Here is a 24,329-nt window from a genome sequence, read left to right on the forward strand (position 1 = left end):
ATACGTACAAAGGAATATACGCAAGTGAGGTCACGCTGTACTTGCTGTTTCACATCCTCTTTTTTTTTTTTTTTATTTTTGGCTGCCTTCGGTCTTCGTTGCTGCGCGCCGGCTTTCTCTAGTTGCGGTGAGCGGAGGCTACCCTTTGTGGCGGTGCGCAGGCTTCTCGTTGCGGTGACTTCTCTTGTCGCGGAGCACAGACTCTAGGCGCGCAGGCTTCAGTAGTTGTGGCACGTAGGCTCAGAAGTTGTGGCACACGGGCTTAGTTGCTCTGCAGCATGTGGGATCTTCCTGGACCAGGGCTTGAACCCATGTCCCCTGCATTGGCAGGCGAATTCTTAACCGCTGAGCCACCAGGGAAGCCCTCACATCCTTCTTTTAAGTTTTTATTCAGCTGTATGTCATGGAATTCTTATCAGTGGATATAGACCTTTATTATCCTCTTTAATGAATATGTAGTGATTCATTATATGGAAGCACCATACTTTATTTTAACCTACCCTCCACTGACAGGTTTTCAGATTTTTCATTTTGGTGGGGCTGAGGAGAGTCGTTATAAACAATGAAGGGAACATATCTGTACATAATCTTTGCACTCATGATAAACTCCTACAAGAGGAACTGTTGAAATCAGAAAAGCAAGGGTGGGACAGTGAATGTGTTTGTTTGGTTCAGTTCCGAGCAGTGCAGACAGGGCCCCTGGGAGCCTATCCAGGGTGAAGTCTGAAGTGCAGCGAACCCCCCTTTCTCTAATGACCCTTCCTCTTACAGGTTGGCCCGGATTCTCGTCCGCCTGCCAGCACTCAGGCTGATGAGCTCCAACATAACAGAAGAACTTTTTTTTACTGGTCTCATCGGCAATGTTTCAATAGACAGCATAATCCCCTACATCCTCAAGATGGAGACAGCAGAGTATAACGGCCAGATCACCGGAGCCAGCCTATAGCGCACACCTCACACCTGCCGAGGAGCACAGGATCCGCCCAGGACCGCTCAAATACAAAGAAAATAAGTAGTGGTATTTTGGTATGTGCAAATATTTCCAGTATCTTAGCTATTTCCTACCTGGTTTCTTCTTATCTGTTAATCCCAGACAGTAGCAACTAAAAGACTAGTAGGATCCTTTCCTGCCATAAGAAATGTTTTAATGCCTTTTGATGAAGCAGCAGATTTTGGAACAATCTTTTAACTCAGTTTTTATTTAGAAATTCTCAAAGGGCAAAAAAAAAGCAAAGTTTTATGTCAGAGACTAGTTAAAGAAAACTAAAAGAACCTAAGAGAACAACAGTATGTGTGTATATATTAAAAACGTCCTTGGAAATAATAGCTACTAATTACCAGGGTAATGATATTAGCACTTTCTAAGCACTTCTTATCAATGTGTAATGTTAGCAACATCTTGCCTGTGTGCAGGGCAAATGGAAAACTGTGTATGTCTTTTGCCGAAATACTAATGATTTCTGTGAAAATGCAATAGGGTTACAGGAGACAATCATTTATGCTTAAGGAAGGAAGGCGTCATTCCTAACTGTACGCACATGTTGCTGGTGTAGAGCTAAATTCCCGGGAATGAATGAAGATGCAGCTTATTGTACGTGCAGTCAGGGGGAGTGTGGTGGCACAATCGTGGTGACCTGAATTCGAAGCTTCCTCAGCCAGAGCTGATGCTTGTCAGGTTCCCTGACCTCTGGTCCTGGTCTGTGACGGGCATCTGCAGGCTCCTCTGAACTCGGGCCTCTTCTGGTGACTGGTTCTCAGAATTGGATTAAACCAGTAAGATGTTAACTGCCAATTCCTGCAGCAACTGAAAACATCCACGAATCACCTCCATCACTTACAGCAGTTGGAGCGTTCTGACCAAAAAGTGCAAGGTGAGCATTCTGAACCCTTGCCGGGACCTCCCGACTACAGTGTGGCGGTGGGTTGCATGTTTTTCAGGTGGAGGAGTGCGAGGGCTCCCTTCTCAGCAGTTTCCATCCCAAATAACCCTTGGGAAGGGCCTGTGTTCCTGCACTTCGGTCCGAACTGGGAGGTGGACTGTGGTGCGGGTCTTGCTGCCTGCCCAGGCAGCAGGTGTGGTGGAGCTGAGTGGCATGTTTCTCAGTGTCTCCAGGCTCAGCACCTCTGTCAGCAGGTCTCTCAATGATCCTGGCGTACCACGCACTTGGGTTCCCCCGGTTGTGCCAGCAGACGAACTCTGGAGCGTTTTACATGATGGATGTAGAAGCAGGCTGCATGCTCCTTAAAAACAACCTTTAATCCCCAAAGTTATCATCTTCTTTCTCCTTGTAAGTGATAGTGACCATTGTTTACAAGAACAGAATGCGGTTATTGGGAAGTTTAGTCGGAGAAAAGCGCCCATAGTTCCCCTGGTTGTGAAGCAGCAGCTCACATTTCCATTTGGGAAAAGTAGCAAGGCTGCCTCAGGTACCTGTACTTTCTTTCTGTGTAGCCCAGATTAAGAAAATACAGTGTGAGGCTAAACTTGTATTTCTGGAACCTTTTGATCAGATGATACCCCAAAAGACCCCAGTGCACTCACTCCCCTGCCTCCAGGCATCCATGGCCGTGTAAAGCTGAGGAGAGCAAGGTGGGTGCCGGGCTGCCGCCACGGGCTTATGGCAAGACGGGACTCTATTCCGCAGTTGGCGGCGGCACTTATGGAAGTCATTAGTGGGAATCAGTGGGAACAGTGTCTCCAACTTGGAAATTCCTGTTTGGATCTGATTATGTCATTTATCGTTCATGCCTTGGGAGCAAATTTTGGAGAATAGTGGGGGTACCTGTTATAAAATAATGGGAAGGATTTAATTTTGACAGCTTAAATTTTTGGTTTTCTAACTTTGAAGTGATTTAAGTTTCAAAATTAAGGCAAAAAGTGGCTAAGGATTTTCGCAGAGGGTATTTTGTAGCACTTGTGTGCATCTTACATAGCGAGTTGCCTGTTTTTCTGTTCTTTTGACTTTGGATGTAAGCATGTCTGTTGATCCTGTAGCAGCTCCCTGGGAACACGTATTGTGTCACACATCTTTCAGGTCTGAGCTCTCGGTGATGGTGAAAAGGTCCACACTGGCCGGCTGCCCTGGGCGTCCTGTGTCTGTGAGGCTTTTACACTCAGGTTGCTAAGGTATGAGGGCAGCTTAGCCAAGACCTAGACTGAAGTCGCTGCTGGGAACAGAAGGTGGTACCAGCAGGGAGCCAGTGAACACCTGGATAAGCATATGCCCCACTCCAGCAGGACAGCTCGGGAGAAAAGCTGATTCTAAGCTGGTCCTGCTCCCTGAGTCCCTTCACTGCTGATGGCTGATTCTAGTGGACCATTTTGGGCTTTGAACACTCCTCATTAGTTTCCTAGATCCCCTTGGCCTTACTTTGAAGTGGACTTTTCCGTAAAAATCAGCTCCACACTACCTGAATTCTCGCCACTCCAGATCATCTCAAGCCTTTGACAGCAGGTCCATTCTCTCTTGTCAAACTGGTTAAAAGAAACCCAGAGTCAAGAATTATTTAAAGAGATTGCAAGTAAATATTTGGGCTCAACTTTGACCAGACTTTTAACCCTTGTTAGTAGTTTTTGAAACTCTGATTTAGTACAGTGAGACCAGCCCTGAGTAGTCTGCATCTGAGTGAAATAAGCCAGGATCAGGATTCTTTGCCACGAAAATCCTGGCCCAGCCACCCCTCCCTCCGTGAGGAAAGTACCTAAGGGAGGTGGGGACAGACGTACACCACTGCTTCTTGACGAAGTGGGCTCTTTTCCATCAGTATTTCAGATAATGTTGGACAGTTATCTATTGAAATTTGTGGAGTTCATTACATATAATCATAAAACAGGACCGGAAGAGATGTAGAAAAAGACCAAATTACTCAAGCAAATATTTTCCATGTTATTCCTTGAAAGTATTTTTAAGGAAGTATGTTACCACCCTTCTGATTTGTGTGTGTGTGTGTGTGTGTGTGTGTGTGTGTGTGTGTGTGTGTGTGTGTGTGTGTGTTTGGGGTGGGGCGGGGAGGCTACCTTATTTATTGTCTAACCTCTGCCTTGAGGCTGTGGTCAGGGTTCTTTTGTTGTTTGAGTTTTTATATTTAATTTCAGGTGTAGTCACTTGTAAGATGTTATGTAATCGCCCTCAAGAGGGATCGTTTTCTAGCCTGTCAGCGTCAGTATTAAATGCAGACTCTCTCCCAAGGTGGTGGCAATGGACACGGCTACCAATGGCTCCCTGATCGATGTGGCGGCAGCACCCTCGCTGGGGCACAGGGCTGTAGCCACACTGCATACTGGCTTTCTAGCTTGTTTGGGGGTAGCCACGGCAGGGAGCCAAGAACTAGAAGGGCTCTCGTTGTACCTAGTGCTCTTTATCCTGATCCTTTGAGGGAACAGCAAGCAGAGCAGTCTTGCTCCCAGCCCTGCCCTCTGCCTGACAAGCAGCCTTTGGATGGGGATCCAAGTTCCAGGGCCTGATCAGATTAGAGCCTGGAAACGCATTGCCCACTTTCCAGTGGAAGTGGCCTTATGTGCAATGGGGCTGAAGGTGACATTACAACTCTTCTGAGTCCAGGTCATGAAAGGCGGCATCTTCTGATGCTCACCTTTATTTTGGAGGATGGTGCCCTTCAAAGCCTGCAAAGGCCGGAGAAAGCAGGGCACACACTCACATCCTTCACTGTCCCACTTCCATTCTCCATAGGTTGTGCGGCTCTTGGAAAATGTCTTAACTTTGATGTAAATTTGCAAAGCTAGCTCCGCATCATGACCGAGTGGGATGAGTCTTTTGTACACAGAGTCCTGGGCCTCCTCACCTGTGCCTCCCACCAGCAGGCACTTCTGTGTGTTCAGCCCTGGGGTCCCTTCGGCGGCATTGTGTGTGTACAGATTTATAGGCTTGTGTGACTGACTGAATGTACATGTGTTTATACCTTCTCTATATGTACAGTGTATATAGCGTATGTGTACATAGATGTATATATTATGTATACAGACATGTAGCCACGTATCCAGACTTTCCTTTTGTTTTACAGAGAATCTATGATAGAGTTTCTACAGTAAATTGATGTGGGTGTTCCATGGTCCCCTCAGCAGGATGGATTTGCTGAGACTTTAACTCCATTTTCCTTTGGGTGAGCCTGGCTGGGAAAGGCCCTGAGGTCAGTGTCCACTCTGCACCAGGGCAAGTTCCAGACAGAAAGGCCCTGGCAGGATAACATTGCTTTCTATTCTCTAGGAAGCATGAATGTTGATGGCTGATTTCTATGGTATACAAATTACAAATCTTAAATTATCTAACTGTATATATAGCATGTGAACGAAATCCACTGACCTTATTCCTTTCTATGAATTATGATTCTAAAATTTTTAAATTTCAGATAAAAATTGCATTTTTATACAGATGTATACCCTTAAAGCTACAAATGCCAAATTTTCCTTGTCCAGGTCTATTCTGAGGAATTTTCCCATTAATCGGGCTTTAACTGAGATACAGCACTCAGGAGCCAGGGCCCAGCCCAGCAATAGTTGCTCATGCACCTGGTAAGCAGAGACCTGAATGGTGGGAAGGTTGAAAGCTGGCCTGCTGAAAGAAATCACTGGATAACTGCAAAAACTCACGTAATCCACAGGTTACTTTTTAAAAAAAATAAGCTTACTGAAATGTTTGAAAATACTTCATTGAGACCACAGTACTCGGTGCCTTTTGTGAGATGGTGGGTCGTTTAGCCTTCAGCTTCCCATAGCTTTGATGTGACAAAAGCTCCTGCTACTTCACTGGCCTCATCCCACAGTGATTGTTCGACCTTTCCCGTGTCCTTGCCTGTCGTGACAATCGCACTATTTGAACGTGGCTCTCCAGTTAAAACAAGTGGAAGCCTGACAGTCTCTAAATGAATCTTTAAAAGTGTTCCTTTGGGGCTATTTACCTTAACTTTAATCTAAGAATAATTAAACTGTGAGTTTAAAAAAAGTATCTTGGGGGTGAGGAATGTCTGAGATATTTTTAATGCCCAGCTATACTTTCAGTTAAGAAGCCAATAATAATTCTGAAATGCTGGGAAAAAAGGCTCAGCAATATTTATCGATTGACAGACTGTGATAAAGCTTAACACTTGGATAACAATTAGAAATGGTAGTCTTTACATTAAAAATGGCTTTTCTTTAGGAAAGTGTAGTCAATTATCATTTTAACAACCAGAGCACTCATGGATTCTAAATGCTGCTGCCACACACAACTCAAGTGCTGGAGTATTTTTCTACACTCTCTCCGTTCTCCCAATTATCTTGTAAACCAGTGTTCAACTAGTTTTATAACTGAAAACTGCACATTTTCATAGTACAAACCATAGTTTTTACCTGTAGTTTGGAGCTGTCTGTTAAAATGTAGCTGCACTACCAGCCCTTTCAAAAGAAGTGTGTTAAAGGAAAATTTGGGTGTTAGATTTTTGGGACCGTTTCTGTAACCTCTGCCCTTCACAATATAGAAAATATTGTTTATGCCATCACATTTTAATTCCAGGTTTAAAATCTGTCGAAAGCTGTATAGCTTGAAATCAGCTTTGTTTATGCGATGGCATTTAAAAAACAGCATGTTCTTTTTAAACTGAATTTTATATCTAATCAATGTCTTCAGTCTCGAAGAATTTGCATTGTTGTGTTTGTATATAGAGTATTGCAGTGCATGAGTTAGCTTTATGCATTTTATTAAATGCTGTTTCAATGTGGCATTATTGTTGTGGCTTAATACTACTACCTAAAAGAGGTTTATACTATTAAAGTGAATTAAAAACTAATGTGCATCCTGCTCCTCATTTCTCCTCGTAATAGTAACATCGGTAACGCCTGACCCCCAGAGGCACCCAGAATGCTCTGCCTGAACCCCAGGTAGGTGGCAAGGAGGCACCCTGGTCGTCAGACCCCTACAGCTTGCACCCCACCTTAGCCTTGCCCAAAAGTGACTTAGCCCTTGATGGTCCATTTGATTGGTCCACTGGATTGTAAATACCTTTAACGAAAATGCTGGTGGGACCATCCCCTCTGCGTCCTCCCAGTGGAGCCACTCCTTGGTATGGTGTCCAGAAGCCACGCAGACTTTCCTGGAGCAGAGCAGAGCACAGCTTGGGCCTCCGGACGCACAGATCGCTGGCACAGACAAATGTGCACAGAGCCAGGCCTCAAACCGGCAGACGCTTCCTGTAAGGATATTTGCTATCCAGGGTAAAAACGTCTTCTTAAAGTTTCAGAAGTTTAGAACTTGCTCATTATGTCATCTGACCTCTCATTTTACAGATGAGGATTCTAAGGTCCAAAGTCAGATTCATGGCAGAACCCACAGGCAGCCAAATAGCTTTAAGTGGCTTTGCCAGGTAGAACTCAAGATGAGAAGAAAACTGGTCACTTCAGTAGAACAAGGCCAAAAACCATCTGGTGAACACTGCTTATGCAGACAGAATTAAGAAAATGTGTCAATTACAAGATCCTCATATGAGAGGACTGGGATTGACATATACACTTATATAAAATGGTAACTAATAAGAACCTGCTGTATAAAAAAATAAAATTAAAAAAAAAGATCCTCATAGCAATCTTCTCTACTAATTTCTTCCCATTTTTGTAAATTTAAACCCATCTTTTTACCACTAATAAAGTAGGAAATAGATGACAAAGGAATAATGCCCCCCAGTGGTGTTTATCTCCATGCATGTTACCTGCTACCTATAAAATAGTCCACGCAAACAGTAACAGCAGCACCATCGTGTCAGGCACTGGACATTTATTCTCTCTCTAAAGAGGGGTCAAAAACTAGCTTAGTTCAGGGCGATCCTCCTATTTAGCAACCCTGGGGGCGCCCTGTGGACCATGGAGGGAAGGGCCATTTCTGTAAGTCCTTCTGTCTCACTAGCTCTGGAGACAAGGCCAAGAGGAACCAACTCTTTCTGAAAAGCCCAGTCAGCCACTGTGAAGGCCATGGCTGCCACCAGCTGGGAGCAGTATCAGAAACATGGCAGGAACTGAGACCAGCACCCAGGGAGGGATTAGGATGGGGGACAGGTTTTTCTAGCCGCCCTCGGAAATGGTGACGGGGGAGAGAGCACCAAAGTGTTGAATTTCAGTTAAACAACCCTCATAAGCCTGTGGTCATTCAGGACAGCTACCCATTATACATCAGACCCACATGCCCACCTCCCCCCAACCCCGACGTTTACACCATCACCCCGAACACAGGTCTGGTACAAAATCACATAACCTGAGCACCATATGTGAAAGGAGCCAAACTTCCCTCAATTTAATGAGGTAGTCTGCAACACTTATATAAAACATCCCAGTCGCACACTGGGACAAGGACTACCTTTCTTCCCATCTCACAGGGAGCTTTTGGCTTCAGCCCAAGTCCTTCACTCCTGACCAAGTAAACCTAATCTTAAGGTGACCCTAGAGGGCCCTGGTGTCTCCTGAGGAATGAAACCAATACAACTGAAGTGACAGCAACATCAGTGTCCTGTGAGGAAAGAACTCCCAGGCAGACCCCCAGTGACACCTCACACCCTCTTCCAAACCTCAGTAAATGAAGGCTGACCAAGCCAGAGGGTAGCGCCCTCCACCAGGGGGCGCCCTCTCCTTGCCAGGGAGGCAGGTCTGAGCCTCCACTGGGACCTCTTGGCCTCTGGCACAGCCTCGCCCCAGTGGTCAGTTGGCTTTAGTTTAAAAAGCGAGCGCTGCACACAGGCTTGCCCTGGGATTTCTGAAAAATCCCAAAGAGCCTGACTGGAGAGGACGTCTATACCACCAGCCAGACAGCTCCGGCCAGACCGCGACGCGGCAGTTCTTCATTATTCTCCAGAGCAAGGCCTGGAAGAAGAGTCGAAGCCAGTAGAGACCAGGAAAGGGCTGCAGGACTGAGACGAGATGTCACCAGGCTGCGGCCTTACACCTTCCCTCCCTACAAAGGCCTATCAGACCGGATTCATGCCACACTGCTCAGTGATCCTGAAGCATTTATTGCCCTGATGGCGCAGGGTGTTCACTGGGCAGCTTGGCTACAGCCCAACTCCTCCCCTCCCCCCCATACACTTTTACACAAGTGTGTAAAGGAGACCCTTTTATTGCAAAGAGATTTTCAGTCTTTCGGGGAATAGGACCAAGGGCTTTTCTGGGGCCTCAGTCTTGGGCACTGGCTTTCAGAGCTGCTTTGTACTTCCCTGTCATTTCCCTGGGCAATGGCACCAGGCCCGGGCAGGGCACCTGCCCCTCCACCTCACAGATGCACTCCCGCAGGCAATACTTTCGGGGGCCAAAGTGGGCTGGGTGAGAAAGCTGTTTTTTCTCCTGCTCCTCTCTCTCGAGGGTTTCCCTGCCAAAGAACACAGACAGCAACAAGGCGTGGGTGACACAGCTCCAAGCTGCTGGGAAGTGGGGGACTTCTCAGCCGTGAGCCCCAGCATCTGCCAGGGAGACCTCCTACGCTGCTCCCTACTCCCCCCGGGCCTCCGGGGCTTGGGAGTGCGCAGGAAGGCCTGCACCCTGGTGAAGGGTAGCAAGGGGTGACCCCAGCTCTGAGGACAGGCAATCAGGACCAAGGGGCCTGAAGTGCCTTCGTGCGCTTTCTCAAGACAGACTTTCCCATCTTCCCTCCCTCCATTCATGGGAAGAAAAGGAATGTGTCACAGCAGGCCCTGGGGTTGGTCACCCACTAGCTCCAAGCTGAGATTCCCCAAGAGGGACATGGTCACAGCCACAAGGGCGCACATTTCAGATGCTTCTCAGCTTCCCGTGGACCCAGGAGGAAAGGACCATCTTTGTCTTCACGGTGCAGGGAGCTGCAGCTCAGAGGTTCAGGCGCACAGACTCCGGCCCACTCTCTGGTCAGCATCCGAGGCTCCTGCCAGAGTCCGCCCTCTCAACACCCCTCCCAGCACGCCCATCTCCTCCCTCTCAAATCTCTGGGCCAAGACGTTTGCACCTCTCCAGGTCAAGCCCAACAACTCACTCATTCTTCCCCAGAATCTTTTTGATGTGCTCCATGATCTCCTTATTGCTCTTGGTCTCCACGTCCACAAGGACTTGCTCCCCGGAATCTGGAAACAGGAGGAAGAGGGAAAGAAAGCTGAGAACACAGCAAGGCACTCCCTGGCCTCAAATGGTGGTGATTTGGGATTTGCTTTTAGAGGAGAAACATTTTAATGGTCAAACAAGTGTTTATGTAACCAATTATGCTGCCCTTTTTCCGTATTTCTTTAGATGTGAGCACACATAAACTTTAGGTATGTACAAAAGCATGCATACTATTTTAAATAGAAACTCCATGTTCATGGATAGAAAGATTTAATATTGTTAAGATGGCAATCCTCCCCAAATCAGTCTATGGATTCAGTCAATCCCTATCAAAAATCCTAGCAGGTGTTTTTGTAGAAAACTGAAAAATTGAGCCTAAAATTAATGCACAGGACCCAAAACAGCCAAAACAACCTTGACAAACAAGAAAATGGGCGAACATTCACTTCCCAATTTCAATTTTACCACAGGCTACAGTAATCAAGTCTGTGTGGTACTGAGCAAAAGAACAGCCTAGAGCAATGGAACTGAACTGAGTCTAGAAATAAACTCTTACTAAATTTATGGTCAACTTATTTTCAGCAAAGATGACAAGACAACTCAGTGAGGAAGAAGAGCATATATCTGATAAAGGACCTGTAGCCTGACTAAAGAACTCTCACAATTCAATGTCAAAAAGACAATCCAAAGAAAAAATGGGCAAAATATCTGAATAAACATTTAACAACAACAAAAATGGATAATAATAAGCACATGAAAAGATACTCAATATCATCAGTCATTAGGAAAATACAAAATAAAACTACAGTGAGATATTAAGGTGGCTAAAATTTTTTTAAACACAATACCAAGTGCTAGTGAGGATGCAGAGTAGCTGGAACTTTCCTAAATTACTAGTAAAAATGCAAAATTTTACAGCCACATCAGCTAGTGAATTAAGACACACACAAAAATAATTAAATGATTGGAAAGGAAGAATTTTATTTGCAGATGTAATGACTGTGTATGTAGAAAATCCTAAGGAATTTAGAAAATAAAAACTTCTAGAAATATGAATTACCAAGATTGCAAGACACAAGGCCCATGTACAAAATCAGCGGTACTTCTACAAAGTTGTTTGGTGTTAACCAAAGAACTGAAAAATGAAAATTTTAAAAATACCATTTACAGTAGTCACAAAACATACTCAATATTATTAAAACGTCCAGGGACTTCCCTGGCAGCGCAGTGATTAAGAATCCACCTGCCAATGCAGGGGACAAGGGTTCGAGCCCTGGTCCAGGAAGATGCCAAATGCCATGGAGCAACTAAGCTTGTGCACCACAACTACTGAGCCCGTGTGCCTAGATCCCATGCTCCGCAACAAGAGAAGCCACTGCAATGAGAAGCCCACGCACCACAACAAAGAGTAGCCCCCGCTCGCCGCAACTAGAGAAAGCCAGTGCATAGCAACGAAGACCCAGTGCAGCCAAAAATAAATTTATTTTTTTTAAATGTCCATTATCCTCAGTGATCTATAATTCCGAACAAAATCCCAGCAAGCTTTTTTTCTAGAAACTGGCAAGCAGATTTAAAGTCAGAATGGAAATGCAAAGAACCTACAAGGGCCAAATTAATCTTGGAAAAAAAAAGGGGGGGTGGGGAACAAAGTTGGATTTACACTTCCTGATCTTAAGACATATTATGAAATACAAAAACCAAGACAGTGTGCTATTAGCATAAGGACAGACATACAGCTCAGTTAAAGAGGATGAAGAGTTCAGAAATAAACTCGAATAGCCAAAACAATCTTAAGAAAGAAGATCAGAGCTGGAGGAATCATGCTCTCTGACTTCAGACTACACCAGAAAGCTACAGTATTCAAAACTGCAAGGTACTGGCACAAAAAAAACCAGACACATAGACCAGTGGAACAGAACAGGGAGCCTAGAAATAAACCCACGCATTTATGGTCAATTAATCTACCAGAAAGAAGGCAAGAACATACAATAGAGAAAAGACACTCTCTTCAATAAGTGGTGCTGAGAAAACTGGACACCTACATGTAAAAGAATGAAATTAAAACATTTTCTAACACCATCTACAAAAATAATATGGATTAAAGACCTAAATATAAACACTACCATAAAATTCCTAGAAAAAACATAGAACACTCTTTGAAATAAATCGCAGCAATATTTTGGGGGGACCTGTCTCCTAAAACAAAGGAAATAAAAGCAAAAATAAACAAATGGGACCTAATTAAATTTAAAAGCTTCTGTACAGGGGCTTCCCTGGTGGCGCAGTGGTTGCGAGTCCGCCTGCCGATGCAGGGGACATGGGTTCATGCCCTGGTCCGGGAAGATCCCACATGCCGCGGAGCAGCTGGGCCCATGAGCCATGGCCGCTGGGCCTACGCGTCTGGAGCCTGTGCTCCGCAATGGGAGAGGCCACAACAGTGAGAGGCCTGCGTACCGCCAAAAAAAAAAGAAAAAAAAAAAAAAGCTTCTGTACAGCAAAGGAAAACATAAAACAAAATGAGGGACTTCCCTGGTGGTCCAGTGATTAAGACTCTGTGCTCCCAATGCAAGGGGCCCAGGTTCGATCCCTAGTCAGGGAACTAGAGCCCACATGCTGCAACTAAGAGTTCGCATACTGCAACTAAAAGTTTGTGGCAACAAACACCTGGCACAGCCAAGTAAATAAATAAATACTTCACCTGATTAAAAGATGGGCAGGAGAACTGCATAGACATTTTTCCAAAAGGAAATGCAGATGGCCAACAAGCACATTAAAAGATGCTCAAGATACCTAATCATCAGGGAAATGCAACTCAAAAAACCACAATGACATATATCACCTCACACCTGTCAGAATGGCATTCATCAAAAAGACCACAAATAACAAAGGTTGGTGAGGATGTGGAGAAAAGGGGACCCTTGTACACAGTTGGTGGGAATGTATACCGGTGCAGTATGGAGGTTTCTCAAAAAACTAAAAATAGAACCACCACATGACCCAGCAATTCCACTCCTGAGTATATACCCGAAAAAAACCACACTAATTCAAAAAGATACATGCACCCCAATATTTAAAGCAGCATTATTTATAATTGCCAAGCTATGGAAGCATCCTAAATGCCCATCAACAGATGAATGCATAAAGATGTACTATACACACACACACAATGGGATATTACTTAGCCATAAAAAAGAATGAAATTTTCCATCTGCAGCAACATAGATGGACTTGGAGGGCATTATGCTAAGTGAAATTAAGTCAGACAGAGAAAGACAAATACTGTATGATAGCACTTATTTTTGGAATCTAAAAAATACAACAGACTTGTGAATATAACAAAAAAGAAGCAGACTCACAGATAGAACAAACTAGTGGTTACCAGTGGGGAGAGGGAAGGAGGGAGGGGAAACATAGGGGTAGGGGAGTAAGAGGTACAAACTATTATATATATATTTATTATATATAAAATAAGCTACAAAGATATACTGTACAATATGGGGAATATAGCCAATATTTTATAACAACTATAAATGGAGTATAACCTTTAAAAATTGTGAATCACTATATTGTACACCTGTAACTTACATAATATTACTGTACATCAATTATACTTCTTTTTTTTTTGCTGTGCCATGCAGCTTGCAGGATCTCAGTTCCCTGACCAGGGATTAAACCCGCTCCCTTGGCAGTGAAAGCACGGAGTCCTAACCACTGGACCTCTAGGGAATTCTCCCATTTTAACCAGCTTAAAGTGTAAAATTTGGTGGTTTTTAATGCCTTCACAATGTTGTGCATCCATCACCACTATCTAGGTTCCAGCACTTTCTCATGACTCCAAACAGAAACCCTGTACCCATTAAGCAGTCACTTCCTATTCCCCACACCACCCCAGCCCCTGACAACCACTTCCTATCCCTATGGCTTTGTCTGTTCTGGACACCTCACACAAATGGAATCATACACTATATGGCCTTTTGCATCTGCCTTCTTTCCGTTGGCATGCTTTCAAGGTTCATTCGTGTTGTAGCGTGTGCCAGTACTTCATTTCTTTTCATGGCTGAATAATATTCCACTGAGTGAATATACGGATTTTGTTTATCCATTCATGGTCAATTTTTCTGACAAAGGTGCCAAGGAAATTAAATAAGGGGAAGCACTGTCTTTCAACAAATGGTGCTATAACAGCTGAATATCCCAAATCTAAAACACCTAAAATGAACCTCAATCCTTATCTCACTTAATACACAAATAACGAGATCATAGACCTAAATGTAAATCTAGGACTCTCCCAGTTTTGAAACACAGGAGAAAAATCTTTGTGACTTTGGGGTAGGCAGAGATTTCTTGGACAGGACATAAAAAGTACTAAACATAAAAGAAAACAACTGATAAGATGGAATTCATCAAAATTAAAATTTCTGCTCTTCAAAAGACACCATTAAAAAAATGAAAAGGCAGCCACAGACAGAAAATATTTACAATACATCTCACAAAGGAACCGAATACAGAATATATGAACAACTCAACAAGAAAAGAGCCCCCACTTTTTTTTTTTTCTTTTTTGCAGTACGCAGGCCTCTCACTGTTGTGGCCTCTCCCGTTGCGGAGCACAGGCTCCGGACGCGTAGGCTCAGTGGCTATGGCTCACGGGCCCAGCCGCTCCGCGGCATGTGGGATCTTCCCAGACCGGGGCACGAACCCATGTCCCCTGCATTGGCAGGTGGACTCTCAACCACTGCGCCACCAGGGAAGCCCCCCACTTTTTTTTTTTTAATGGACGAAAGATCCAAACAGACTCTTTACAAAAGAAATAAATGAATGGCCAATAAGCACATGGAAAGATACAGGGAAATGCAAATTAAAATGTCAAGGAGATATACAGGCACTGGAATGGCTGAAAAGACTTATGTGATGACAAGAATGGCCCCCAAAGATACCCCCACCTAGTCCCCCAGAACTTGTGAATATGACACCTGACGTGGCCAAGGGGCCTCTGCAGAAGAAATTAAACCTAAGGACCCAGAAATGGGGAGATTCTCCTGGATAATCTTACAGTCCCATTAATCACAAGGTCCTTAAAGTTGGAGACCCTCCTGGGCTGTGGTCAGAGGGACGTGTGACTGTTGGAGAGGGCCAGACACGAACACAGCTGGCTTCGAGGATGGAGGAAGGGACCACGAGCCAAAGCATGTAGGGGTCTCGGGCTTCCCTCGTGGCGCAGTGGTTAAGGATCCGCCTGCCCGTGCAGGGGACACGAGTTCAAGCCCTGGTCTGGGAAGATCCCACATGCCGCAGAGCAACTAAGCCCATGCACCACAACTACTGAGCCTGTGCTCTACAGCCCGCGAGCCACAACTACTGAAGCCCGCACGCCTAGAGCCCATGCTCCGTAACAAGAAAAGCCACCGCAATGAGAAGCCCACGCACCACAAAGAAAAGCAGCCCCCACTCGCCGAAACTAGAGAAAGCCCACGTGCAGCAACTTAGACCCAACACAGCCAAAAATAAGACAGAAAGAAAGAATTTAAAAATAAATAAATTAAGAATGTGGGGGCCTCTAGAAGCTGGAAAAGGCATGGAAATGGATTCATCCCTAGCGCCTCCAGGAAGGAAGGCTCTGCGAACACCTTGATTTTAGCCCATGTTGGACTTCAAACCTACAAAACTAAGATGAGAAATCTGTATTGCTTTAAGCCACCAACCTCGTGGTGATCTTACAGCAGCCACAGGAAATGCAGATGAGCAATAGGACCAGTTTGGGTGAGGATGGGGGGCCAGCAGGACCCCTCACCCTGTGGACTGCAGAGACAAATGGCATAACCATTTTGGAGGCCTGTCTGGGTGGTTTCTAAGGTCACGTGCCTATTCTGTGGCCCAGCAAGCCCATCCTGAGCCTGTGCCCAGGAGAACTGAACACCTAGGTCCACAGCGACATGCACCTTCCCAAAACCACCCTCGGCAGGCAGCCGCTAACACCCACCTCGAACAAGACCCTCCTTGCAGGAGTCTCTGAGACCCGCTGCAGCAGCAGCAGAGCCAAGCCCACCCGGCTCTCCCAGGTCCACGTCCAGGACCTGCCGCTTCTGCCCAACACGCAGCCAGAGCTTCCTACCGACCAGCCCCGACTTTCTCATCTGAGGCGTCTCCTGGCCAGACCTCCTTCCAGAGATGTCAGACGTGCTTTGCCATCTGAAGACTCCCTGCCTGCCCCCCATCTCCAATAAACCTCATACTTGTAGCTCTGTCTTGGCATCTATAGAAAACCCAAATGTTCATCAACAAATAAATGGATAAACTGTGGTATGTTCTGATAATGGAGCACTATGCAGCAATAAAAATGAGTAAGCTACTGATACACATAACATGGATGAATCTCAAAAAGACAAGTGAAAACCAGACACAAAAGAACGTATACTGTGAGATTCTATATTAGGTTCTGAAACAAAACTAACTAGTCTATGGTGAAAGAACTGCTAACAGAGGGAATTCCCTGGCGGCCCCAGTGGTTAGGACTGTGCTCACTGCTGAGGGCCTGGGTTCAATCCCTGGTCGGGGAACTAAGATTCCACAAGCTGTACAGTGCGGCCAAAAAAAAAAAAAAAGAACTGCTAACAGTGGTTGCCCCTCTTGGGACTGGGAACTGGAAAGCAGTACTGGGAGACTTTTTGGGTCTTCACTGGGAAACAGTGACACAGGCCCGTCACATCTATCAGAACTCATCACTCCATGCACGTGAGACCTGTCCATTTTATTATGGGTAAATTATACCTCAATAAAGTTAATTTTTTAAAATGCCAACACGAAATATATACACGAAATTGCCAACGACCACCATTCTCCTCGCCTCCACCTTGCTCTATTTTTCTTTTCTCCATAGCACTCATCTTCTAACAAACCATGTTATTGAGTTTCTTGTTCATTCTATCTCCTCCTGCTGGAATATCATCTCTACAAGGCTAGAGATCTTTGTTTGTATGGCCCCCTGACACCCCAAGCACCTAGAACAGTGCCTGGGTCCTAACAGGAACTTGATACATATTTGCTGAACGAATGAAAGAACATCATCATTTTCTTTCCTGACGAATTTCCCAGTCTATACTTCATTTGATTCTCATAACCGTGTAAGGAAGATGTTTTGCCTTCCCCTAGAAATATGTAAGTGGGAACATTACTCGCTCAGGATCAGAATGACTGAGTAGAGAGTTGGGCTAGAATATATGGTCTTCTGACTTCCAGGCACTGAGCCCAATTTAACTGAATACATCTTCATGTTTGCTCCTCACAGGGACAGGAGAGCATCATGTAAATGCATATGGTCCATAGAGGACACACGCAGACACATACACTGTTCAAGAGAATGTGGCCAGCACTGAGAGACGTGCCCTGAGAGAAGGGAGAGTCCAATCTAAGGTGTAGGTAAGGTTTCCTGAGAGAAATGGTGCCCAAGCTGAGTCCCAAAGGATTTATTTTTTAATTAAGCAAAGAAAAGTAAAAAGGGGATTTCCAGCAAAGGAACCGACATGAGCAAAGGCAACAAAGCACAGTGCAGCAAGGGAATTTGGAAAGACTAGCCCATATGACATGAGGCTATGTAGGAGATGTGGCAGCAACAGGAGATGCGGCTGGAGAGGGACAGACCAGATCTGTGCAGTCACTGTGTGCCAGGTATAACAGCCAAGGTGACAGGACCAACGTAGGTTTACAAGTGCTCCCATCTCAGCCCCCGCTGACTGCCACACAGGAGGAACATGGGAGGCAAGTCAGGCCTGGGCCATGGCAGAGGGCCCTGCGCTCACCTAAATAGAACCGCAGGAAGGGTGTTGGCGTCATGTTCTTAAACATCATGATCTGTACCCAGGGGTTCTTATACTGGATCTGAGGTATGTTGAAAAACACGAATTTCCTGCAAAACAGAAGAAATTAAACCCATGAGAGTTTTTAACCTAAAATTGTATGCACCTGTATGTTCTTCTAAAGAGAAAGTCCAGAACTCTCATCAGATTCTAAGAGGACCCTGCCCCCCCGCGAAAAGGTGGAGGTAGGAAAAGCAGGTCTCAGGAATCCACTAACGTGTTGTCTGAATGTGGGTGTTGGGACTCTTGGTTTGTCATTTTAGGGAAAAGAAATCTATATTCCTACCTCATGTTGCATATTAGCCTAAAACTCACCAAAACAGAAGTATAAATATAAAAATGAAACCATGAAATGTCCTCGGTCTTGATTGGTGTGACAGCTGCACAGTGTACTCATATGAGAAGCTGTGTATCTACAGGTGAGCACTTTATGTAAATTATACCACAATTTAAAAATAAATGAAACCATGAAAACAAACATGGGGAATACTTTTACAATCAAGGAGTGGAGAAACCTCTAAACTCAGAAGGTTTAAAACACAGATAAATTTGATTACATTAAAACCTTTGCAAGGGATTTCCCTGGTGGCACAGTGGTTAAGATTCTGCCTGCACCTTTGCAATTAGTCTCTTGATTAAAGCCTCCCCAATAACCCGAATTTAAATGCATTCTCTGCTTCCTGCTGCCACCCTGCTCCCCATACCAGACGATGGAAAGGTGCGAGTGGTACACGGGTAGAAGCGTGGTTGCCTGGCTTCACCACTTCCCAGCTGTATATAACCCAGAGCAAGTTACTGCTGTGTGCCTCAGTGTTTATGCCAACATGATGGCAACGCAGGACAACCAGTCCAGATAGCAGCTTGTAGTTTAGTCTCAAGAAGAAAAAGATAGGATCAACAGAAGGTCTGACTGTGTGACATTTGCTTGGGGAGATGTCCATAATTGGGGCAGAATCTGCAGTTAAAAGCAATGACAATAACTCCAGGGAAAACAAAAAACTGCAAAAACAAAAAGGAAAAATAATCAAAGTATTTGACTCAACTGTGTACAGTGTTTACAAAGTCATAATAATTTAACAGTGAATACTGATTTATCCAAAATTCTTAAATGACTATATTGGGAGGATGGGGGGGCGTCGAGTAGTATGCATGTGCTGCGGTAGGGAACAGCAATGCTTCTTGAAGAGCTAAATCCTTGCCTTCCACAGTGACAAGTCAACAGATAAAGCCTAAAGCTAAGAAAGTAAGGAGCTCTCTAAGTATGGTATTTAACTATATGGGAGTAAAACTCTAATCAAATGGTTAGAGTTGAAAGTTGTTGCCTCTGGAGGATATACAATGGAGAAAAGACAGCCTCTTCAATAAGTGGTGCTGGGAAAACTGGACAGCTTCATGTAAAAGAATGAAATTAGGGCTTGCCAGGTGGTGCGGTGGTTAAGAATCTGTCTGCCAATGCAGGGGACACGGGTTAGAGCCCTGACCCGGGAAGGTTCCCGCATGCCGCGGAGCAACTAAGCCCGTGCACCACAACTACTGAGCCTGCGCTCTAGAGCTCACGTACCACAACTACTGAGCCCGCGTGCCACAACTACTAAAGCCCTGTGCCTAGAGCCCGTGCTCCACAACAAGAGAAGCCACTGCAACGAGAAGCCTGTGCACCGCAACCGAGAGTAGCCCCCGCTCACCACAACCAGAGAAAGCCCACATGTGGCAACGAAGACCCAACACAGCCAAAAATTTAAAAATTAAAAAAAAATAAATTTATATATAAAAAGAAGAATGAAATTAGAACACTCCCTAACACCATACACAAAAATAAACTCCAAATGGATTAAAGACCTAAATGTAAGACTAGGCACTATAAAACTCTTAGAGGAAAACATAGGAAGAACACTCTTGGACATAAAACACAGCAAGATCTTTTTTGACCCACCTCCTAGAGTAATGGAAATAAAAACAAAAATAAACAAATGGGACCTAATGAAACTTAAAAGCTTTGGCACAGCAAAGGAAACCATAAACAAGAGAAAAGACAACCGTCAGAATGGGAGAAAATATTTGCAAACGAATCAATGGACAACAGATGGCCAAGAAGCATATGAAAAGATACTCAACATCACTAATTATTAAAGAAATGCAAATCAAAACTACAATGAGGGGGCTTCCCTGGCGGCACAGTGGTTAAGAATCTGCCTGCCAAAGCAGGGGACACAGATTCGAGCCTGGGAAGATCCCACATGCCGCAGAGCAACTAAGCCCGTGCACCACAACTACTAAGCCTGTGCGCCTAGAGCCCGTGCTCCACAACGAGAAGCCACTGCAGTGAGAAGCACACACACCGCAACGAAGAGTAGCCCCCACTCCCCAGAACTAGAGAAAGCCCACGCACAGCAACAAAGACCCAACGTAGCCAAAAATAAATAAATAAATAAATTTTAAAAAAACAACGAGGTATCACCTACAATGAGTATCACCTCACACGGGTTAGAAAGGGCATCATCAGAAAATCTACAAACAATAAATGCTGGTGTGGAGAAAAGGGAACCCTCTTGCACTGTTGGTGAGAATGTAAATTGATACAGCCAATATGGAGAACAGTATGGAGGTTCCTTAAAAAACTAAAAATAATTACCATATGACCCAGCAATCCCACTACTGGGCATATACCAAGAGAAAACCATAATTCAAAAAGACATATGCAGGTCTTCACAACTAGAGAAAGCCCGCGTGCAGCAATGAAGACCCAACGCAGCCAAAAATTAATTAATTATTAAAAAACGGCCAGAAAAGTAAACTGCCCTGGGTCACATGACCAGTAAGTCAAACAATCAGGGCTGTGAGCATTGGGCTCCATCACTATCAAATTCACCTGGGTCCTGAGGCACAAGGCTGGACACAGAACTCAATAAATTCCAGCAGCTGTTACTTCTCCCATTGCATCTTAAGGGCAAGAACACCTGGCAGAGGTGAGGAGGAACTTAGCTCTCAGACTCTGAATAAGGCAGCTCCCCACACACCCAGCAAATACCCTAAGACTTGCTAGCCCGGCGCTGTACTGGCCACTGGCACTTGGAATGGAGGGCCAGATGAAGTGCTGAGGGCACGTGAACAAGCAAAGAAAGGCCGGTGGGGCTACAAAGAGCAAGTCTGACAGGCTCAAACCCGAAGGGCACCGGTGGGACAGTCAAGCCCTTATCACTAGGAACAGTGAAACACAGAATGGCTGTTTGGCTCCTATTTACCCAGAGAGTATGAAAATACTTGAGCATGCGAGTATGTGCAGGCCTATTTTGATTGGCTGACCATTTAAAAACCAAAGATTTACATAAAAATCTGAATTTCTGGCTCCTTGACAGGTCAGAAATTCTCCATGGAGCCCAAAGAGCTAAGATGTAGCCAAGCAGTGAATGGCCCCGTGAGGCAGGGCACGTTTTCAGTTTACTGCAGGCCCATCCAGACTGTCTCTCTCCTTTGTTTGTACCTGCCTGGCCTCTGCCCTGTGACTCCTGGTGCGGATGGATGGATGGATGGATGCAAAGTTGGTTATGCAGGAGTATCTGGGTGCCTATTCAGCCCTAAGACTGAGTCTTCTAGGAAGCCCTCATCCCAGCTGACCCCACGCAAGTAGGTTCAAGTTCTTGCGTTGACCTGTGGAAAGCAAACGGCTAGGGGGTAGCTGCTGGCTCTCCTGAACAGCCCTGCACTGAAGGCCGCGCCATGGTGGGACCACCCTCCACAGGGAGTTGCTCTCCAGGCTCACTCTGATCCATCCCACACACCCAATCCCAAAGTTTCTGTAAGACAGGCCTTGAATTCCCAGCAACAGCACGAGGCACTCAGTAAATTTATGCCTAACACCTGAAAAGCCCAAAGCACTGCTGCTGCCTCGAGGTTCAGTTCAAACCTTTCACTTGCAAGATCCAATCAATGAATCCCGACTCTGCTGCGGGCTGAAAAGCATTAAGGAGTTGGGGCGGGGGCCGCTGCGCAGCTCACAGTCCCTTCACTCTAAGGGTCACGAGTCCTTCGAGAACGAAGCCCCCTTTCAGAACCGCCCCCTCACCAGCTGACTATGGTACCCTGGACAAGCCAGTTCCTTAACCTCCTGCGTTCCTTCATCCCTGGAGTGAAGAGAACAGCGAGGTTTATGTAGAAATCAAACGAGCTAGTGCACGAGGAGCATTCAGAAACGCGCTGCACGTACGAGGACTCAATAAATGCCAGCAGCTGTTACCCCTGCCACTACACCCCCAAATCGGCCCTGAGACATAGGTATCACCCCGGTCGCAACACTGAGGAAAAGCAACTCTCCCAAAGCCAGCAGGTGGAAGAGCCCGGACCCCAGCGGGTCGGTCGCCCCGGGCTGGTCTCCACCCGGACCGCGCGCCGCCCGCGGGGCACGGGTGGCTGAGGAGGCTTCGGCCTCCCCGTCAGCGCCGCCCCCACCCGGCGCGACGAGGCCCTGAGGTCCTCTTCTGCTGTGGAACCCCGGGGCAGCTGCCCGTCCGTGCAATGGGGGCCCTGGCGCCAGCGCAGCGCCGGGTCTCAATGACTCGCAAGTTATTGGTGGGACCCGGCGGCTCGGACTGACCTGGCGCCCTCGCCCAACTCCCCGTGCGTATTGTAGTTCACCGTCATGACCTTCACCGACTCCTTGAACACTATGTCCCCCTGGCCCAGGTACTGCAGGGTGCGGAGTATCGGGAAGCGGCCCTTCATGGACATGGCGGCTGCGGCGGAGGGGCCGGACCGCCGGCCGCGAGCCCAGCAACGCGTAGAGACGAGCTAAGCTGACGCCGCCCGGGCGGCCCTCTCGCCGCTTCTCCTCAGCGCCGATTTCCACTTCCCGCGCAGACTCACAGGAGACGCTTCCCGGCGGGCAGCGCGCGCGCCGCGGAGCGGCCTGGGACTTGTAGTACTGGCTGGCAGAGTTTTCCTTAGGCGGGGGCGGTGGGAGCCGGCACGTACGCCTAAGCGTTAAAGCTCCTGTTGGAACGTTAAGGTTTTCACGATTTGTGAATCAAGTCTTTCTCCCCTCCGCCAGGGGAAAATATTTTATATAGGCTCAAACTCAATCATTCAGACAACAAACTTACAGTAGGAAATAATTCAGGAGAGCTGAGTTTGAACACCAAGTCGGCTAGTAACTTTCTGTTCAACCTCAAATATGTCAGTTTTGCTCTCTCAACTTCTCCAGTTTTAAAGTGAAGGGTTAGAACTAAGCAATTTCTAACATTGACTTAAGAAAAAAACAAAATTAAAAACCTGACTTGCAAAAAGGAAAAAAAAAAAAGGAGATTTTGGGATCCACTCCTTTCTAGTTTAGCCACTTGAGAGCTCTGGACCTCAATTTCTTGAAAAGCAAAAGGTGGATGAGATGCATTTCCTACTGATCTGAGAACGTTCTCCTTCACTTTTGAAGGATAATTTTGCCAGATATAGTATTCTAGGTTGGGGGTTGGGAGGCATCTTTCAACACTTTATTTCACTCCACTCTCCTCTTGCATGGTTTCTGATGAGTAGTCAGCTCTCTTTTTTCCACTATAGGTAAGATGGTTTTTTCTTCTGGTTTCTTTCAAGTTTGTCTTTGGTTTATAGAGTTTGAATAAGATATACCTAGGTGTGTATTTTTGGTATTTATACTGCTTGGTGTTCTCTGAGCTTCCTGGACCTGTGGTGTAGTGACTGTCATTAATTTTGGAAAGTTCTTGACCATTATTACTTTAAATATTTTTCTTTAGTCTCTCGTTTTTTTTCTCCTTCTGGTATTCCAATTATGCATGTTTTACCTCTTCTGAAATTGTCCCATAGTTCTTGGATGTTCTATTCGGTGTTTTTGGGTTTTTTTCATTCTTTTTTCCCTCTGCTTTGCAGTAGGGAAGTTTCTATTGACCTATCTCCAGACTCACTGATTCTTTCCTTGGCTGTGTCAACTGATGAGCTCATCAGAGGCATTGTTTGTTAGTCTTTTTTATTTCTAGCATTTCCTTTCAATCTTTCTTAGAGTTTCCTTATCTCTGCTGACATTACCCATCTGTTCTTGCATATTATTTACTTTTACCACTGGACTCTTTAACATATTAATCATTTAGTTTTCTATCTGATAACACCAACATCTGTGTAATACCTGAATCTGGTTCTGATATGTGCTTTGTCTTATCAGACTGTGGGGTTTTCCCTTACCTTTTTTAGCACACTTAAAATTTTTTGTTGGAAGTGAGACATTATTGGCTGTATTAGGTAATAGGAACTGAGGTAAATAAGCCTCTACTATGAGGGGTTATGTTATTCTGGCTAGAAGTAGAGCTGTGTTTGTTTGCTGTAGCTGTAGGCCCCAGAGGCTTCAAATTCCTCTAGTGTCTGTTTTTGTCTCTCTTGACTTTGGGCTTCCCTAGAGTCTGTGTTTTGTAGCTCTTTTAGCTGTAATGCATCCT

General features: G+C 45.5%; 2 protein-coding genes across 8 annotated transcripts in view; one reads left to right on the forward strand and one right to left on the reverse strand.

Annotated features, from left to right (window-relative positions):
- Window positions 1-6,783, forward strand: part of NR2C2 (nuclear receptor subfamily 2 group C member 2) — a 90,089-nt gene extending 83,306 nt beyond the window's left edge. For 4 of the 5 annotated variants that reach the window (XM_027093869.1, XM_027093866.1, XM_027093867.1 and 1 more), the window contains one exon: window positions 772-6,783. In XM_027093869.1, coding sequence (XP_026949670.1) covers window positions 772-946 — 175 coding nt within the window. In that variant the 3' untranslated portion in view covers window positions 947-6,783. The remainder of the gene's footprint in view (window positions 1-771) is intronic. The other variant, XR_003430145.1, reaches the window with a different exon arrangement.
- Window positions 1,171-22,748, reverse strand: MRPS25 (mitochondrial ribosomal protein S25). Of its 3 annotated transcripts, none has more exons than XM_027093872.1 (6): window positions 22,487-22,735; window positions 17,839-17,945; window positions 9,978-10,065; window positions 6,996-7,086; window positions 3,412-3,475; window positions 1,171-2,302 (listed from the first exon to the last, which is right to left on the reverse strand). In XM_027093872.1, exons 1-6 carry the CDS (start codon window positions 22,618-22,620, stop codon window positions 2,256-2,258), a joined length of 531 nt encoding a protein of 176 aa, XP_026949673.1. In that variant the 5' UTR covers window positions 22,621-22,735; the 3' UTR covers window positions 1,171-2,255. The 3 variants fall into 3 exon arrangements, with proteins under 3 accessions (XP_026949673.1, XP_026949672.1, XP_026949674.1); XM_027093871.1 differs by having other exon boundaries at window positions 1,171-2,783; window positions 22,487-22,734; XM_027093873.1 differs by lacking the exons at window positions 1,171-2,302; window positions 3,412-3,475; window positions 6,996-7,086 and adding an exon at window positions 8,972-9,341 and having other exon boundaries at window positions 22,487-22,748.
- Window positions 22,749-24,329: the final 1,581 nt, after the last annotated feature.

Source organism: Aethalodelphis obliquidens, unplaced genomic scaffold (assembly GCF_003676395.1).
Source record: "Aethalodelphis obliquidens isolate GAN/ISIS:26980383/991018 unplaced genomic scaffold, ASM367639v1 scaffold86, whole genome shotgun sequence".
Taxonomy (NCBI): domain Eukaryota; kingdom Metazoa; phylum Chordata; class Mammalia; order Artiodactyla; family Delphinidae; genus Aethalodelphis; species Aethalodelphis obliquidens.

What these genes read in the sequence shown, in the direction of transcription:
- MRPS25 (XM_027093872.1), bottom strand. Translation starts at nt 22,620, where the DNA reads ATGTCCATGAAGGGCCGCTTCCCGATACTCCGCACCCTGCAGTACCTG. An exon ending in GAGTTGGGCGAGGGCGCCAG is followed by an intron (nt 17,946 to 22,486) that starts GTCAGTCCGAGC and finishes TCTGTTTTGCAG; the next exon opens with GAAATTCGTGTTTTTCAACA. An exon ending in AAGATTCTGGGGAAGAATGA is followed by an intron (nt 7,087 to 9,977) that starts GTGAGTTGTTGG and finishes GCTCTGCTCCAG; the next exon opens with GAAAGTCTGCGTGGCTTCTG.